This window comes from Ambystoma mexicanum, chromosome 1p, assembly GCF_040938575.1.
Source record: "Ambystoma mexicanum isolate Mex_15411 chromosome 1p, UKY_AmexF1_1, whole genome shotgun sequence".
NCBI lineage: Eukaryota > Metazoa > Chordata > Amphibia > Caudata > Ambystomatidae > Ambystoma > Ambystoma mexicanum.
This window is the reverse complement of record NC_090921.1, coordinates 943,875,273-943,895,161: the sequence shown is the minus strand read 5'-3', so window position 1 is coordinate 943,895,161 and position 19,889 is coordinate 943,875,273. Positions and strand designations below refer to the sequence as shown.

Below are 19,889 nucleotides of genomic sequence, written 5' to 3'. Positions count from 1 at the left end.
AACGTGTCAGTCACCCTGTCTGATGCGCGAAGCTGCAGTCTGATTGGTCAAAAGTATATCAATATAAAAGTCGTATAGTACGAGAGGAACTAATAGCACGTCAAAACCCATGCACGTGGATTCAACTGCAAGAGTCGTGTGCCAACAGGGCAAAACCACACGTGCGAATAGGCATGAAATAAGCACTAAATGTACCGAGAATAAGCGGCAGAATTGACATATTTGACAGTCAGTCCGCTCTCTGTTTCCATACTTTCAGGGCGGGTCCTCAGGGTTGAGTGATCTCATTCTCCTGGATGGAGCCGCCGCCCGGTTGTGGTGTCTCTGTCTGTGCCTGAGCGGATAACTGAGCTGCGTGGGTGCTGTGGTGGCCTTACTGCTGTTATAGATTGACACCGGAAAGGCGCAAATCTTGTGCTGCGTGGTGACTGCGTTGGGCGCGGTGTCTGCGGGGTCCTTGTGCTCCGGTGATGTCACTGTCCCATCCTGCAGTGTAACATGGCGGCCGCGGTCGAGAAGCGGCTGCTGGAGGGGGAAGCCGAAGATGATGAAGGACAGAACCTATGGTAAGAGTTGCTGAGATAGGAGCGTATTGACAGGGAGCCAGGGGCCGATGGTAGAGTGTGGACAGTGAGGGAGAGGCGAGGTCGACGTAGGAGGCACAGGAGGGTGGAGTGTTCAGAGATGGGGAAACGTGATGGAGACAGAGAGGTATCTAGGGTGGAGTGGGCAATGCAGGGGTTGATTAAGCAGGCAGGCAACGGGACGCACAATACTGCCCCAGGGTTTTAATGAGGGTTGGAATTCAAGCCTTGATATGAGTCGTTCCTCCCCCGGATTTCCTTGTGAAGAGTTCCAGACAGAATGCCCATTGCGTACTGTACATCTTATAAGAGGCACATCTGGTCCGCAGCACATCAGCCACGCTAAGGAGAAACATGTATTTTCCTGAACGGAGAAACTACTTTGACCAGATCATTTATGTCCTACGGAAAGAAACATGATTGTCCAAATGACACGATTGACACAGATCCCATTTCTGCTGTGAGAAGATAATTCAATCGCATCCTCTGTCATGACTGAGCACATCTCATCCCGTGTTTGAAGAGGCATGAGTGGTCCAGGGCCCATCCCTTGTAAGGAGAGGCATGGCTGATCCAGAACGCAGTCCATGTGTGTCACGAAACATGATTGTATGACCCAGATCGGATCTTCTGTGAGAAGAGATTTGTCTGGGCTGTGGCCTATAGTGCTTTCTTTGAAAATTACCTGTCTGTCACCTCAGGTTGTATTACTTATAAGCCTAGAGGCGTACATGAGCAGATACCTATATATCACAGAGCGCATTCCCCTTCAAAAGACTTGCCCTCCCATTGAAACATCGCTAAGTGAAGAGATTTGTTTGTCGCAGACTAATTTTCCTGTGAGAAGACATACTTGGCTCAGAATCATCCAACCTCTACCATCCGCGGACCTAATGCGTCAAATGGTAGGGGAAAGGCTACTTTCGGAGACTGTCGGTGGGGCAAATTTACTTGTATGGTACTACATCCTCGTTGTCCCAAACGAATATTTTTGGTAACTAGTGTCAAATTATTAACCAACTGCGTAATTAATACACGTTGGGAAAACATCATTACCCAAAAACACGATGCATTTTAAATACAAAATGCACTTTTTGATGCTATTGGCAGCATGCTACAGCTGTGCTTTTGGATGTGTTATGTGGTTGTTTGTCATTTGCTAGTTCATTGTGCATATCTAGCTGCATTGTACAATAATCCCAGGTAAGACTGAGTGGTACTAGAGTTGTAGTGTATTTGAGGTGTCAGTGGGCAATCGGAATGTAAAAGTCCCTGAATTTGTCATGGCCTAGTTTCATCTGCCTTCAACTAGCCTAAAAAAATCTCGACACATTTCCAGCAGCAAAACAACATGGGTTAAACAATGGGACATAAACCATCAACCGAAGACAAAAGTCTACACTAAATAACATAAAAGCCACAATACCACAAATGCAACTTTCCACACTCATTAAGCACCACTCTTCACATCTACCACGGTGAACCACATACAAAATGTCTAATTAGTAATCTGTAGAACATATTAAACACTGCTCTAGAACAGTCACAAAATATCTAAAAAACACTACATACAGCCTGATCTTTTGAGATCTGCACACATCAACATTCTAACAAAGCATCCTTGGCTTGTTTTAGTTTGTTTTTGTTTGTTTGTTTACTTATAGGGCGCCCGAAAACCCTTGGGTAGCTGGGCGCACAGAATAACAAGAATGCTTAGAACTTGGTTACAGGTTGCATATTACAGGTTGTTGGTAACATAAATTGTATACAGTAATTACATTATGTACATTCTTTACATGTAAGGGTGGAAAGGTAACAAATTATATACAGTAAATACATTATGTACATTTTACATGTAAGAGTGGAGGGGTATGTGTGTCATCAGGTCACAATGCTCAAGTTCACCGGTTTCAGAGGTCATTGCATCGAAGCCAGGTGAGGGTATGGTGCCCGAAGCTGTTGTAGGGCTGGTCCCTTCTTAGTTCAACTGGTAGGGCGTTCCAGTACTGGGCTGCTTGCACAGGGAAGCTATTACCTCCTGTTTTTTTTAGTTGGAATCTAGGGGTTTGGAGGCTGAAAGAGTTGGCTGTTCTGGTTGGTCGTGCAGTTGTTTTTCTTATTGTTCTATCCCCAAGGTATGGGGGGGCTGCATTGTTCAGACATTTGAATGTTAGTGTGACAATTTTGAAGGTGATCCTATCGCTAATTTTTAGCTAGTTGTATTTTCTCCGCACATTCGAGATGTGCTCTAGCTGGGAGGTTCAGGGCCGTTCTGAGTGCGTTGTTTTGTAGGGTTTAAAGTTTATTGATGATGTATTTATTTGTGCCTGCATAAAGAGCATTGCAGTAATCCAGTTTTGAGAGGATTAGTGCATTGGCTAGGATAATGCAGCTAGCTGGTGAGAGGAAGGGTCTGCATGCTTTAATAAGTTTACCGGTATAGGCTGTGGATGAGGCCAGGGAGTTCACTTGTTTCCTTAGGGACAAAGTGGAGTCCAAATAGAAACCGAGGGTTTTCACCTCTTTGGCGACGGGGATTATATTGCCATCGATATTGAAGGAGCTGTAGTTGGAATCAAGTTTTTTTAGGTTGTTGGGTGAGCCTAGAATGAGGATCTCTGTTTTTTCATCATTCAGGCAGAGGCCATGGGTTGCCATCCATGCCTGAATGAGGGTGTACATTTTGTTTACTAAAGCTGTATCCGTAGTGAAATTGCCCGAAAGGGGGATGAGGATCTGGGTGTCGTTTGCATAATTTGTGTAGGTGACACCCAGTCTGTCCAATTTGTCGAATAGAGGTTTAGTAAAGATATTATACATTGTTGGCGAGACACAAGAGCCCTGTGGGACTCCAGGTGTTGTCTGGATAGGGTCTGCAGAGTCTAAGGTGGAGAAGACTCGCATGCTTCTGTTGTCGAGAAAGGATTGGATCCAGGCTATAGCTTCACTTGAGAAGTGGGTGGCTGACGCTAGGTGTGTTCAGAGTACTGCGTGGTTCACTAGGTCAAAAGCTGCCGACAGATCAAGGAGGAGTAGCATAGCTGTGTTTCCTTTATCGTTGAGCTCGTCAATTTGGGCTTTGAGATCTGTAAGGGCGGTCCCAGTGCCGTGTTGCGGTCTGAAGCCCAATTGACGAGTGCCGAGGAGTTGGTTGGTCTCTAGGTATTTTTGGATTTGGAGATAGGCCACTCTGTCAATTATCTTCAGGAGGAAAGGGACAGTAGTGATGGGCCTATAGTTGGTGGGGATGGAGGGTGTTATGAAGATGCGGCAGAGGCAGGTAAGTTTCATATAAGCATTTATTTAGGTTAGTAAGGAGAAAGAAGACCCCCACGCTAAAGGGCTCCCGTTCCTTCAGCTCTCTCCACCAACTGACAATATTAGAACAGAAACAAGAAACTGAGAACCAACATTCTATGACATCCATAAAGGATAACATAAGATGTATGAAGCTACTTACAATACATCTCAGACAGGAAACTTCCCTGTCCTAGGAAGAAGCAACACAACAGAGGGGTCTAATGTTTGTTTTTTAAGCAGTGGGAGAACCCAGGACTCTTTTAAGCTACTTGGGACGGTGTTAGATGAGAAGGAGGCATTGATGAGTTTAGTGACGAAGGGGGCAAGGTCTCTAGCGGCATCCTTGATTATCTGGGCTGGGCAGTAGTCGCCCTTGCAATTGGATGGTTTTAGTGAGGCAATGATTTTTTCAGTTTCATGTGTGGAAACTTTAGAGAATTTGAAGGGTGTTAGGCTAGGTTTGAGCGTGGGCGTGCTGGGAATTTCACTAAGAGGGAGCGAGGCTTTTTTATAGCAATTTTTGTTAGTAGTGTTTTTACTTTATTAGCAAGGGCATTTTGGATATTTGTACACCATTGCTTATCTTTGGGTACGTTATCAGGTGGTGATATGGGGGATTCGAGTTCTCGCAAGATCGCGAATAGTTCCTTTGTATTGGAGCATGCTTTGGAAATTCGGTCGTTATAGACTTCTTTTTTAGCTTGGATGATTGCTTTCTTATAATGTGTAGCGCACAATTTCAGTTTAAGTTTATTTTCAGCTGTAGGGGAGTGTTGCCATACAGTTTCAAGCTTCCTTTTTCCCAGTCTCAGTTCTTTTAGATGGGGGGGGGGGGGTGAACCAAGTATTAAGGTGGGATTTTTCTTTACTTTTACAGTTGTTCAGTGGGGCGATGGTGTCCATGGCTATGGCCATGGTGTCGTTGTATATTTTAACCATGGTGTCTGGGTCAGAATCAAATGGCAAGGCATTGATGGTTGGGAGGAGCAGGGGTAGGATATTGACTGGTGTGATGTTTTTTCTGGATCTAGTGGGAACAGATGGTGCCATTGTTTTTTCAATTCTGGACATCTTGTTGAGTGTTAAGTAGGAAGTGGTCAGTCCAAGGCTTGGGTGTAATTTTAGTGATAGTAGTAGGGCAGTTGGAGGTGGCTACCCAGTCTAGTATTCTCCCTTTGTCGTGGTTAGGGGTGAGGACTTTTTGGGTGAGGCCATGCCCTTCAAGCATGGTAGCGATTGTTTGCGCTTGTTTGTCATTTGGGTCGTTAAGACCTAGTTTAAGGTCGCCAAGGATCATTGTCTGGGATGACTTTTTTGTGTTGCCTGCTAAGAGGCTGGATAATTCCTCTTCGAAAGGGCCTAAGGGCCCTGCTGGCCTGTAAATGAGATAAATAGTTTGGGTTTGGCAAGGGGATATTGGTAATTTAGCGGCCAGGAGTTCACAGGATTTTAAGATGGGCAGTGTTGTTAACCTTACATTCAGGTTGGATTTGGCAATGATGGCTAAGCCACCACCTCTGGCGTTAGGGCGGTCTAGTCTTAGTAGTTGGTATTCTTTGGGTATTGCTAGGGAGAGACCTTCTGCGTCATGTAGCCAGGTTCCTGTGACTGCTAGGAGGTCAAGGTTATCTAAGGTAAGGAGGTCAGCTATTTCAGTGGCGTGGGCCACGACTGATCTAGCATTGATCAGTGCTTCTGTTATGGATATTTTTTTAGGTAGACAGTTGGTGTTAGAAGTAATTGGGATGTGTTCTTTCATTAAGGTGCTGGCAGGTAATTGTGGTTTAGGTTGCGTTGAGCTCGTAGTCTGGTTATTGGGTATGGTACGGCGATTCAAATAGGGGTTGCTAGGTAACTGCGGTTCGTAGAGGGTGGAGAGTCTAGCGCGAAGCCTAGTGTTTCTGTGGAGAATAGGGCAGGGTGCATGTTTAAATTGGTCCATAGTTGCCAGTATAAGCTGTAATAACAGCAGTGGGGTGTATGTTAATAGGGTTGTGCTAAAATGCATTCTGCTAGAGTTGAGGATGTATTACTATATAATATGTCGTATAGATAAGTGGGTTGAGAGCACAAGATCCTAAGGCTGGCACAGTAGGCGGTCACTCGATTAGGGCACAGTGGGCTAGGATAAGGGTAAAGCAACTATTCAGAGGTTCTAACTTCAAGTGCTGTAGTCACAGATTGTGGTGGGCAATACAATGTGCTAACACGCATATGTTCACAGTGGTAAGTAAGCCTGGTAAGGAGCATGGAAAAAAATGTGGCCTACGAACAGCAAGAGGCACAGTCAAGAGTGCAAATGTGGCCTATAAGCGACCATAGGTACACTCAAAATGGCAGATATGGCCTAGGACAGAGCAACAAAGGCATATCACATAGTTTAGCTGTGTGAGTGCAGAAAAACAGTTCTGGCAGGGGGGCTAGATGCGGTTTGCCAAGAGAACTACAGGATACAGCAGTTTCAGCACAGTAGGCAAGTCATACAGTTTGGTTAGCAGAATACTGGGAGCTACAAAATACAGTTTCATCACGTGCATACAAGCTAGGCATACTATGTAATTAGGTTAAGGTGAATATTAGGATGAGAAACCTTAATCGGATAGGCTAGATGGGAGGCAGTGCTAGGCTCGATGCAGATTGTACTAGAGAGGCATTGCGCTTTGCTCGAGCTACAATCATGGTGGGCAATATTGTGGCTTGCAGACAACAAGTTAAACCTTTACAGTTCTTTGCAATGAATGGATATGAGGACAAGCATAAGGTGCAGAGTGAACCTAAACTCTACTGCAGCATAGGTACTACTAATATACTAATAGATAGCACAGGTAGCTACTGGAGCATAGGTAAAACAAGGCAGTGTAGCGCAAGTAATCAATAATAGAAATTCTAGACTTACGGCAACATGTTTGTATCAAAGAGTCAGTGGCAGTTAGTCTTTGCGAGGGTTCAGTACCCGATGCTGATGGTCACAGGGGTAGTGGGCCAGAAAAAGGGCAGAGGTTCTGGGCGAAATGCGAGGAAGGCTGATGACAGGCTAGGACATGTATTGGCCTTGTTTCCCTGGGCTTTGGTAGGAGTGGGCTGGCTTCGCCTACCGGCTCACGATAGGTGGCTAAGATCAGATCAATAGCCAATCGGTGCTCAGCATACTCTGCTGGGCTCAGTTAAGCACTGGAGGTCTGTGAAAGATTGCGGGCGGGCATCTTTGAAGGTGCAAAACTCCTCATGGTGGGTAATGGTGGCAATGGGTCTCCGGCAGCTGTTGGCATCTCGATCACAGCATAGAGGCTGCAAATGTTTTCTTGCAGCAGGGCATCTCAATAGGCAGAATTAGCAGCGAGACATGCGATTCTCGCTCGAGTGCTGAGACGCTTGCCAGAAAATCGTAGGCAATTCAGGATGACTGCAGCAAGGGGGACCACTGCTCCTGCAGGGTCGGGAGGAGCTCCTGCTCCATGGAAGGGGGATGGTGGACTACTCCAACGGTTTAGTCTTCTCGCCCACCACTTTGAGATCCTGAAGCTACAAGAAACGACGAAAAAAGACCCAATAAAATATCATAACACGCGCATAGCAAAGAGTTTCAATAATTGTCAATTGGGGGAGCACTCTGAACAGTCCAGCCAACTTCAGTGACTGTCCGCAGCAGGGCAGGAAATTATTCCACAGCAGACATACATTCATCTCTGGTGCAATGTATTTCTGTCCGTCAAAGTGATTTGGGAACTGTGGGAGGGTCACTGCAACAATAGTGCAATTCTAAGTGGTGATCCCATGGGGAAGGTCCACTAACGGAGAAGCATAATGAGACCTGGTTTTGTCCCTTAAATCCATCCCCTTGTAAGGCAGTTTTTTTTTTTTAATAGTGTTAACTTAATCTCTTGAAGTACTCTACGTTCTGCAATAAGTCACAGTGAGGCTACACACTCTGGTTAATCAAGGATCCAGGGATTTTAACCACCCTCTGCAAATTAAGCACTTAACCACATACCTTCTGAGTGCTTTTTAGAAAAAATATAACATTTTGGGATTTCGAGGGCAACAGTAATACTGTTTACTTAACAATTACAAATCACATAGTAAAGCAACCTGACTATGAAAATGCTCACAGAAACATGTTAAGCCAAAACATGTCATTCTAACTTCAGGTGCAAAATGTGCACTCGCCACTAGTCATTGGATAGTGATATTTGACTCTTGGTGAGTAAGACATGGTGTTCTGTGTATATGTATTGAATAGAGATGGCAAGTGAATTTTTAATGGTTTGCTAGTAGCTTGCAGTTTGAATTTTTGCCCCCTGCTACCTTTATCTACAAAGCCACAAGCCCTAGAATGCAAAATAATGATTGCATAACCATGTATTTGGCAGCACTGTGCTTTCAGCATTTAGCAGAATACAGGGGTTCATTTCGTTTAAAAACTTAAATACACTGAGGGAACCCTATAGTTGGCCTTGTATGCAGGGGTTGACTGGGAACCAAAAGAGGCCCTGGAAGCAATTTTGAAAGTGGCCCCATATTACACGATTTCAACAAGCCCTCCTCTTTTCCTATGGAGAAATGCATCACAAGAGGGCCAGGGTGCCGATGCCTACCAGGAAATCTCCACAGTTCCCTATAGGCCAATCCACCCCTGCTTGTGTGCACACAAGTTCACCTGATTCAAAGTTACTCATTTGCATTATGACATGCAAAAGAAAGTCATAAATGATGGCATTATCACCGGTACGTCTTCGTTTTTTAACTTTGTAGTGCAAGTTGAGTAAATGCCACCTGCCATTTATGTACGGCTGGTGGTGTTTTCAATGAGATCCTTTGGAATCTGCTTGTGTAAAAATCAGGCAGATTCCTTAAGAATGCGCTAGCATGCTCGGGTTCATGCTTGCGCCTTTGTTTGACAGAGAGGAATGGGGCAGTGGAAAAGGCAATTTCATTCTGTGCCCCCTTTCCGCCATACAAAATATGGCACAAAAAGCATGCATAAAACCTTTATGCATACATTTGACACATGCTTTTTATGCTAGGTAATAACAAACATGCTAACAAAAACGGGGGATCCCTTCCAGTGGCTGGATCCACCCTAGTAGTAAATACTACAGTACATTCACCTGGTAACAATGGTCTAGATAGATAGACCGAGACTATAACTTGACTCCTTTGGTGTTTTTAAAAGATCTATATTATCCTCTGTGCTTCATTGCAAGTATTTGGGAGGCAGAATAGGTATGCAATTCATTTCAGGACAGCTTGTCCATCATCGGGGCCGACTCTACAAGTAATACAGACGTGTCCATCATTATGTGTCAAATAATTATAGTGCACTGTCTAGTAAGTCATTTTCACTATGGCATGTCATACCAGTCTACAAGCAAAGCAACAATTGTGGCTCATAAAACCTATATATTGTTTTATTGGTTTATTTCAATCCTTTAACAGTTAAATGCAAGGATAAAAATGCCCTCCAAGTTTGCATATACAAAATTAACACGGAAGAGAAAAACACCAGAATGTACAGGAACAACCCAAAACAAAAAAAAAAAACATAAAAACTATATAATTAACATTGTTCCCAACTAAACACATCAAAAAGGAAAATAAATACAATTCTCCCAAACCCTCCACAACATTTCTCCTGTGACTTCAAAAATACAATACTGGTTTCCCCATTTTATACCTAGGTTTTCAGGGAATTACATTAAGGAACTTAACCAGAGCAAAAACCAACATATGACTTTCTCCCATTAGAAATTTTAACCACCAATCATCTACACCTAATGTTGGGGATGTTGCAATTGGAGGGCCCCGAAATGGCGACCGACGGTCTGTCCAGCCCACACGTGTTAACAGATGCTTCAACGATTATTTCTCCGAAGGGTTCAGGCAGAATCTACAGGCCGACCGGCCCGCGTTCAACTGTTTCCTGGCAGCCAAATGTTCCCCTGTGGGGTATAAGCTTAAACAAGTTCTCAAAAAATGTCCTTGCACAATTGAACAATGAATTATCTTCAGGTATTTAGGTACCTGCTTCAAGTGTTACTCGAGGACATCATCTTTCAAAATGATCAATTTGTTTCTTTTGGCCTGAGTCCATATCCAATCCTGTTGATGGAGTTTCTTTTTGATCAAAACTGGTTTGGAGATTAAAGTTGTCACTGAGGAGTCCAGTTCTGTTAGACAATCAATACATTTCCATGTAGATAAATAGTCCAAATTGGATGACGTAGCAATGTCTCGCAGGATGGTTAACTGCGGGATCATATGAGCCAGCAAGGATTTCTGAAGGAGAGAGGGAGGGATTTTCACAGCAAAACTGACTAAAGAGGTAGTAAGCCTAATTCAAAACAATACAGTCCATAGGCAGGCTCTTGTGGAGGTGTACAATTTGCTTCCAGTAAAGCCTTCCAGAAGGTCCCAGATTTGCCAAGTGAGATTAAGCATGCTTCCGCCCTATTTGAAAGAATTGGTATGGCCTTTTGGTTGTATAATGTAATCAATGGGGTCATGGAAAATCTGCGCTGTAAAATTTTACCCTCAGCAACCAGATTTTTAACTTTCGATCTTAGGTTGGTCCAAGGAGTTTCCGCTACACTCTTGACACAGACACCTAGGTAGATGATCGAGTCAACGCATTCCAGCGGTTGTTGGTTTACTTGCCATTGGTATTTTGGAGTGGACTTGCCTCGAAGTCTCCCATTAAATACCAGAATCCTTGACTTTTTTGCGTTTACTCGTAGGTCGTTCAAACGCATAGAGGAATGAAGGGCATCTAGACGCCTTTGAAGACCTATTGGCATTTTGTCAATTAGCAGCAGATCATCCATGGTATAGGGATTCCATGAAGTTTTGGAGGAAAGCCCCGGACCACATTTTGAGTTAGCTATATTGGAGATATAAAGATTAAAGAGAATGGGGGCCTGGGTGCAGCCCTGTTTAAGCACCCCATTAACCTTAATTACTTTGGATAATGATCCTTGGGAGTCTAGGCGGACCTACTTACATTGGTTCCAGTATTTCATCGGGGCATTTCCAATCCCGCTACTTAGACCACATGCATTCCCCGGTTCACACTGTCAAATGCTTCTTCCAAGTCTACGAAGGCAACAAATAACTTATGTTTGCCCTTAATGGCTTGGAGCTTTAGGAGGTTCAGCAAGAACAAATTCAGGCCAGTATTTTTATTTAATTTATTTGTATATGGTTTCAAAGAAACCTTTACAAAATTCATACAAAAAATACAAATCAATTCATAAAACAATACATTAACATAGAATTAAAAGAAAAGAAATCCTATTCTACATACTAAATTCCTAGGTTACTTTCCAATAAGACCACATTGGCATCTTAACAATGAATTACATGCATATGTTTTGATCCAACAAAATTTAAATTTATAGATTATCAAATATACACGTAATTTGGGGACTGCTCTTACATAAGGCAGCTCAATTAAACCAATGCACATTCCAGTTTTAAAAATCGAACAACCGCCATTTGTAGAGGAATTTTGCTGTCAAAAAGCATGCGTTTCCACAATACATTCAAATCTACATTTGAGGCATCTGGTACAAATCGCTTAAAACATCTCAGCATCCACTGAGTCAAGGCAGGACAGTCAATTAAAATATGTCTCAATAACATCTGTGCTGCTACAATGTCTACACAAGATTACTGACTCAAGAGACTTGGCTCTCACTGACCTGATTTCTCCGGTAGATAACCCATTAAAACGAAATCTCATGAATGAGTTCCTCCAAGCTTTCTGCGGAAATTAGTTTAAATACGGTTCTGGTGAACCCATACACTTATAAAAAGAAACCATGTGGCCATACAGCTTAAATTGGGTTAGTTTCTGCATTTTACAGGCCCAGTCACTATTTTGTCATAAAACCTTAACTCTTTTTGGATGAAGTAAGAGTACTCAACAAAGCCCCCTACACTATTCAATACATTTTTACACATTTCTACCAGTTTTTTCATAAATACTGATTTACCGGTGCCTTGGATAAGCATACAGATTAATACCATTGTTACTTAAGATGTTCCGAAATAACATAGCCAAATACCCACTGAAATCCTTACTTTTGAAAGATGTATCCTGAATGACTTCGTTAAACTACAAACTAAAACAATCAAGACCAAACACAACTTGACTTCGGCTGAAAAACGTGCTTTGATGTCGCTACAGAAAAATAAAAAGATAATCATTAAGCCCTCAGATAAAGGTGGCGGCCTAGTCATTATGACCATTGACCAGTATAAAGATATGGTGCTGGCACTACTCAATGATACAGAGAGTTATACTATCCTTCGTAAAGATCCAACACGAGAAATCTGTCGAGATCTCAGAAACCGTAAATTTCGCTTTACAGCGCGACTGGATCACCAAAAAAGAATATGAATTTCTAATCAAACCACGAGGAAGAACCCCCTGTTTTTATGCACTTCCAAAAATTCATAAGGATCCTGCTAATCCACCAGGCTGCCCGATAGTCTCGGGCTGTGGCTCCATTCTTGAACCACTCTGCAAATTCATTGATTTCTTCCTGCAACCCATCAGTACAAGTACATCCACCTACCTTAGGGACACTACACACACCATTACCATATTCGAGGGCATAGATTTTGACCCCACCAAACAACTTTTGGTAACTATGGACATTAAGTCCCTTTATACAAGTATACCGCAGGAGGAAGTGATCGAATGCATCAGGGCATGGCTAACCGCCGAGCTCCGAACTGACCGGACCCCTACCAACTTTATCCTTGAGCTAATGTCAATAGCACTACGGAAAAACTTTTTCACTTTTGACAACTTACTGTACCTACAGACAAAAGGTACCGCCATGGGCGCAGCTTTTGCTCCCAGCCTGGCAATCCTGTTCATGGCCAAATTCGAACAAGATTTTGTACTCTCCAACGTTAACACATGGCAGCCCCAGATTAGCCATTGGTACCGCTACATAGATGACGTGATTTTCATATGGACCGGTACTACCCCCCAACTAATGTCCTTCTGGGCCTGGTTCAACACATGTAATATTGACATTCAATTCACCATTGAGCACAGTGCTTCTGAAATCAAGTTCCTGGACCTGTCCATTCAACAAAAAAATGGTAAACTTACATGTGATCTATATCGCAAACCCACATCCAGGAACACATTACTGCACTATGCCAGCAACCACCCTGCACACGTTAAGGACAACCTTCCATATGGACAGTATCTTCGAATACGTAGAAACTGCACAACATTTGAAGACTTTAATCACCACGCAGACAATCTGACCACCCGCCTAAAAGTAAGAGGTTACCCTAAAAAACAGCTTGAGCAAGCCAGGAAAAGGGCACGCAACAGTAACAGAGAAACCCTTCTCGAGTTACAACGCGATACCCAAGACACCAAAGAAGATCGCCTCACCTGTGTTACCTTTGGTACCCATACATCACAAATAAAGAAGATCATCAGCAAACATTGGCACATAGCACGCCTCAACCTTCCACAGGAACCAATTCCCAGATTTGCCTATAAAAGAGCAAAAAACATTAAGGAACACTTAGTACACTCCCAATTCCAGCCAAACAAGAACCCCACATGAACATTAAGACCACTGCAGGGCCATCACCCATGTGGCAATTGCGTGGCTTGTCAATTCACAAAGAAAATGAGTAGTTTCCAAATTGGACAACGTAAATGGATTTTGAGGGATCTCACAAACTGTAAAAGCCAGAACGTGATTTATTGTATCGAATGCCCCTGTGGACTTCGGTACATAGGTCAAACCACAAGAGCAGTCAATATCGGGATCTCGGAACACAGATCTAGAATTAGGTGTAAGAACCTTACATCACCCCTAGTTGAACACTACATGGAGGCAAACCACACACCAAACAATCTCCTCTGGTGGGTGGTTGAGAAAATTAAGGGGAGCCCCGACATCCAACAAAGCCTCCTTAGGAAAGAGTCCAGGTGGATACATCGACTAAATACCTACCACCATGGCCTCAATGAAATCTTTCAGCCAGTAATATAACAATTATGACGTATGCTTGCTTAACGTCTCTGGCCACCACTATTGATTAGACCCTCCACACCCACACTTATCAACAATTCACCCCACTCCTGTCTTCTTTTCTCCCCCCCCTTTCTTTCACTCCTTCCATCTCCACCCCCCCCGCCTCACATTCCTCACTACTGGCAATACTTCAATCATTTGCCATCACGTGATAAGACACCACCCGTGCCAGCCCATAACTCCGCAAGTATGACACTAACTAACTTGATGACTCCCTGCACACTAGTTTCAATCAACAATTTGAGACTAACCGATCTCGTGCTTCTCTTCGTTTTTGTCATCTAAAAAATATGCACCGGGACATGTATTTCTCCTTTGTCCCTTTGCTCAGCCCACGACTCCACATGAGGCTGACAGCAACACTTTCTTTACACCGAGGCAGGCTGGGGACTGATAGCATCTCCCCCTGCATGCTCGAGTGATTTCGTCTCGGGTCGCCATGACAATGATGAACTACGCGGCTTAGCGCATGCGTGATCATCACGGCCCCGGCAATTTTGAGCAGGCAGACACAGTCTGCACACACCCTCGAACCAGACGGGACGGGCGAGACGAGCCTCCAGCTTCTCCCTCTCCCAGCGGATGTTTGCTGACTCATGCAGCAGTTCTGCAAAGTAGTGAAGCAGGTAAGCGTGAGATGGGATTCTTTTCTTTTTCCCCAGGCACGTCCTGCAGTTTTCATTACTCCATGTAACCGGCCCGCTCCCCACTCTCCATTTTCACTCGTAGCCCATTCTTTTGGCACACGACTCACACGACTGGGTTTAAACACCTTAGACCAGCTGCCGCACTGCTTCTGCATCCCTCACATGCACACGGCATTGTGAATGCACACAGGCATCCAAACGCACAGCGCTCCGTCTGGGAGCACCTTTTCACGCTATCTTGTTTCTGGATCAAAGCACTAGTAGCTATAACATTAAGCTACAGTTCTGGCGCACAGGATTTTTTAACCACCATCCCAACACTCTCCAAGTAAATGAGCTCTGGTCTTCTGTTCTGCCTTTTTCACACAGGCAACAGTCGCCAGCCCACTGTGAATAACCACGTTCCGCAAGCACCGACAGAGTTGAAATTTTATCCAAGCGGTGCTGTTCCATTACAATCAGGTACTTAAAATTGGTAGAGCATTACCCTCTACTTTTTAACATTCTCTTTTACTCATGTAACTACTCGGCCATTACCTACTAGTACCACATAACTTGGGGCCAAGATACCCCATCTACAGCTTCTGTTCCCCTTTTCTTTTCTTTTTAAACTCTGCGCAGGATATCACCAAGATGTAACTGTGACTTTACCTGAGAGCTCTCAGTTTTCACACAGATGCATGATCTTGTCGCCTGATTTTCTCCCTGTGTGGCCTACACCCGAACCTCTGGGATCTGAAGCACCGGCAGGTAAGCCGGCCACCGGTGCCGAGAGTTTACAATATTTTTGTTTAATGCCCTAAATACAAGGGGCACCCGCTTGTCCACATCCACCCCACTTACTCGATATCCATATATTTTCCACAGGGTCCCCAACTAGGAGCCCTGATGAAGGCGGACCTATCGCAATAGAATACCGCCGAAACGTGATGAAGACAGGGAATTAAATCAAACGCATATATCCCTGATCCTTTTGGAACTTATATTCCGGTTCCAACCATCAAACCTCACGTTGGCAAGGATAAAAAAGATATCTTGTATCAAAGACCCTGCAGCATTAATTGCTTGAAATTAACAATTGCAAAAAGGGACTACCACTGAACAGAATCCACAGTTTGGGCAATGATATTGTCTATCTATTGAACCAGTATCATGCATATGTCCTTTTTGCACTCTATTCTATGATTCAGTCATTTTAGTGAAATGAAATGAACTAAACCCAATTTTCTTTGTGTTTCTTGTTTTTGTTCTGTGAATATAATTGTGTTAAAATACCTATGTATACTGTAATCTTTCCCCAAAAAAACTGTCTTCTGTACCATGTGGATGTACTTATATTTTGTTATACCCTTGGTTGAGATTATAACCTTGTTGATTTCCGGTTATGTGTTGTGTTAATCTAAAAATATGATTTTGACCTTCTTCTTGGAAGTAGGAAGTGATTGTCTTTTGTTCTTCCTAAATTATATTGGTTATCTATTACCTATTTCTCAAACACTGGAAGCATCACTGTAATATTTGTCCTTTGAAACATAGAGCAATTTCACTACTTGGGTGGACACATGAGAACAGCGGTTGACCTTTACCTCAGGATTTCCGCAATCCGGAAACCTCATAAAAATAATAAACTTTCAAAGAAAAAATATGAAAATAAATATTAGCAAGGGTACATTCTTCTGTTTAGCCGAAATAACATTAGACATTTCCATTCGACAATGCTTTTTAATGATTGAAGGCCCAATTCATTGCGTATGGCCACCAAAGGTATGCAGTTCGGTAGGCAATAAACCATTTTACGAAGGATATAAGCTTCCAATTTGTTCAGCTATATTTTACCATTTATAAATGGAAATTCCATACCCTATGTAATTTTAGGAATAGTTTTTGATTTATAATATCTCAAGAGCGGTAGACCAGACAAGGCCCCAAATTTACGATCCACTATACGCATTTGAATAATGCAGGCTTTAATTTTTATCATATAATGGTTTCTGGTTAGAGTGCTATGTGAAGTATCACTTACAAACAGGCCAAGATAAATCATACTGTGTTAAATTCCCAGCCTCGTCTTGTCTATGAACCAGTTTCTCTGAGAAAGCTTTTGATTCAGAGTAAATCGCAAAACATTTGACTTAAGTGCATTTAACCACTAAACCATTTTCAGTCATAAAGGCAACAAAAGCAGTTAATAAACGCTGGATCCCCAAAGGAGTTCTATCAAATAGTAGATAGTCATCAGCTTAGGAGCACAAACGCATTTTTTTGCCTTCAAGAGAAGGCTGAATAAATGCAGCATTCTGCAGGTGTTGGCCTATGTTTGCAGTATACAAATTGTACAAAGTCGGAGCAAAGATACATCCCTGCCTTAAACCGTTAAAAGTTTTTATTGGGGCTGAAAGAAGGCCATCATTATTTAGTCGAATCTGAACACTCGAGCCTTCATGAAGATGTACCAATACGGCCAAGATCTCTGAAGGCATACCAAATCTAGCCAATTTATTCCAAAGATTTACACGATACACTAGATCGAACGCTAGGGAAAGATCCATACTCGCTAGGTATACAGGAGAGGCACCCTTTTTCCAGCCCATCTCTTGAAGGAGTGTTTATATATAGGCACAAGCAAAGACATACTCCAAAATTGTGGTATGGATTTTGTACGGCCTATGTCTTTAAATAGGATTGCCAATGCTTTGGCCCATGTGTCTGGGCCCCCTTTCAATAGAATATTTGATAAGCCGTTTGGTCCGGCCGCCCTAGAAGGGCTAGACAATGCAATTCTCTCCCGTATTTCAGCAATTGAGAAGTCGCAATTCCATTGGACACTAGACAGAGATTTTAAAGTTTGAATACCTAATCCACTTTTTTCATAGAGTCTAGATATATATTTCGCCCAATCCCATTCATTAATTGGATTAAGAGAACTCTCTGGACTTGAAACAGAAGTTCTATTAACCAGGCGCAAAAATTGTTGTGCTGAATTATGTGTAACAGCAGTTAACGTTAATGTTAAAGGACATTTGTACCGCACACTATCACCACCGGAGTGGTCCCCTGGTGCTCTGGCGGCTCTGAAAGAGGGAGGGAGAGGTGGGTTAGTGGGTGAAGGCTGGAGAAGTGCAAGATTGCAGTGATGTGCTGTTGGCAGCCTCAGCCCGGTGGTTCTGTCGGCTGGGCCTGAGGTGTATGCGGCTGGTAGTCGTCGTGTGCTGATGTGCGAGTCTGTGTTTTTGTTTTGTTGTTGCAGTGTAGTGAAGTTTGTGCGGTTTGTTGTGCTGGAGGTTTGTGGTTGTGTTTGGTTTGGAGTTTGAGAGGTGTATGCAGAGAAGGAAATTGTTAGTGGTATTGGTTAGTTGGTATCTCTACCCTGGATTGACCGGTTGGGCTCGTGTAATCGTACACGACGGGGTGCTTGCGCACCCTGTGCCTCAGAAGGTGCCCGTTTTGCATTCGAGGCCCCTTGAGCATTTAGCCGTCCCCTCCGTCCGCTCCCTCAATAACTTCGCATGCTCCTCACCCCCAATGAGCATTTCTTCATTATTTGCTTGGTACATTATACATTTATGGCCCCCCTCAACCAACTTTTATAAAGTTGTTTCAAATGTCTCAACCCCTCTCATCAGTTGCTGAAATTTGTAAAGATTTCAGCTTTCTTAATAATCTGTGAAGAAAAATTTTAACTAGTCGGACATTTGTATCAAATTTGTGAATATGTGGTTTAGCGGCTTTTGTTTTACGAGGCATTTTCAAAGATTTATCTATAAGCGTTTTAAATACTGACCAACCTGATCTTGTGAGAATCTTACTCCTTTTTCTTCAAGTTGTCGTGATGTAATCCTTATGGAAGAGAGTATTACAAGCTTCAACATTTCCCGAATGCCAAATGATCCTGTTCTTGCCTTGATTCAGAGCTATATCCTTCGGCATAAGGGCTGGGATATCAACCCCTCTAACAAAAAACAGATCCAACTCGAGCATTCCATGGTCACTCATCAGCGTATTACAAATTTCTAAGTTTTCCACTAAATTGAATATGGCTTCAGAAGCAAAAATATAATCGATAGCGGAAACCTTATCCCCCGATGACCACGTTATATATTTTACTTCCTTCCGTAACTGCTGATGCATTGATCTCAGACCCTAAGATTTAAAAAACATATTCCACACTTTCGAGTCATGTTTCTTATCGGATAATCGAAAATAGGGAGAAACATTCCTACATGGCCTGTCTATAATTATATTTAGAGTCACTACCAACGGACCTTCTATATCAACCAGAGATTTCATATTGGTGTTTAGATCGCCCATAACAAGTAATTGTATTCCTGGATAATTCGATAAACAGTTCTCCATAATTATTTCCATTTTTAAAAGGAGAGCATAAAGATCATACCCCTGAGTCCAATATACATTCCATCATAGGATATGAGACAGCTGTACATTATCTTCAATCCCCAGCAAGGTGCCCAGAGCAAATGGAGGTTCTCTAAAGATTTCAATCACATGCAAACCACAATTCATCTCTATGGCTGTGAGGATGCCACCTGATGGCCGACCAATGGAACCCTTTATAGCTAACAGATGTACACATTCAAATCCATCAAATTATGCTATACTAGTCATCCAGGATTCCTGGATACAGATTATATGTTTGGATTTTAGCTCACAGCACAGCTCGATGGAGGAAGTCGGATACGAGTTCCCTCTTGAGTTTCAGGATATTAGTGAGAGGATATTCTCCAGACCTAAAACTGCTGTTTGAGAGATTGGAGCTTTGAAACCGAGTCTCGTAGACTCAGCGCCAACCATCTCCAGCTTGTTTCTTGTTCCGAGACATTCTCTACTGCTTTTGTTTGGTATGACCCCCCCTGGATAGAGAGGCCTAGAAAGGTCTGTATCACAGTCAGCTTGCTGTTGCAGCTCATCACCAAATATTAATGCATCGAAACCTCTTCTGTTGAATTGGTCCAGTTCGGCTAGAACTTTATGAAACGCCAACTGCAAATGAAATACAACCCTCACATGATCGAAACAATAAGGATGAATAAAGTCTACCCTCTTAATGTCCGCAGAGGCCAAGTCGACCAGAGAGGGAATGTCATTAATAAATGTCAAAATTATTTTCCTATTCAATGAAGGTTGCTTCCCACAGTCAAACGGGGGGTAAAAAAGAATACTCTGGGAAATCCAGATGACATGGTTTCCTCCATACTATATCCTTCAGATCAGTTTCCATATAATATTTCGGAGGCCTTGAATCCTCCTCCCCCAACATTGCTCTAGGT

The 19,889-nt window shown here is 43.0% G+C and overlaps 1 protein-coding gene across 2 annotated transcripts in view; it reads left to right on the top strand.

Annotated features, from left to right (window-relative positions):
- The first annotated feature begins 249 nt into the window (after window positions 1–249).
- Window positions 250–19,889, top strand: part of DYNC1LI2 (dynein cytoplasmic 1 light intermediate chain 2) — an 843,150-nt gene continuing 823,510 nt past the window's right edge. Inside the window, exon 1 of one of the 2 annotated variants that reach the window (XM_069653153.1) lies at window positions 250–566. In XM_069653153.1, coding sequence (XP_069509254.1) covers window positions 499–566 — 68 coding nt within the window. In that variant the 5' untranslated portion in view covers window positions 250–498. The remainder of the gene's footprint in view (window positions 567–19,889) is intronic. The other variant, XM_069653162.1, reaches the window with a different exon arrangement.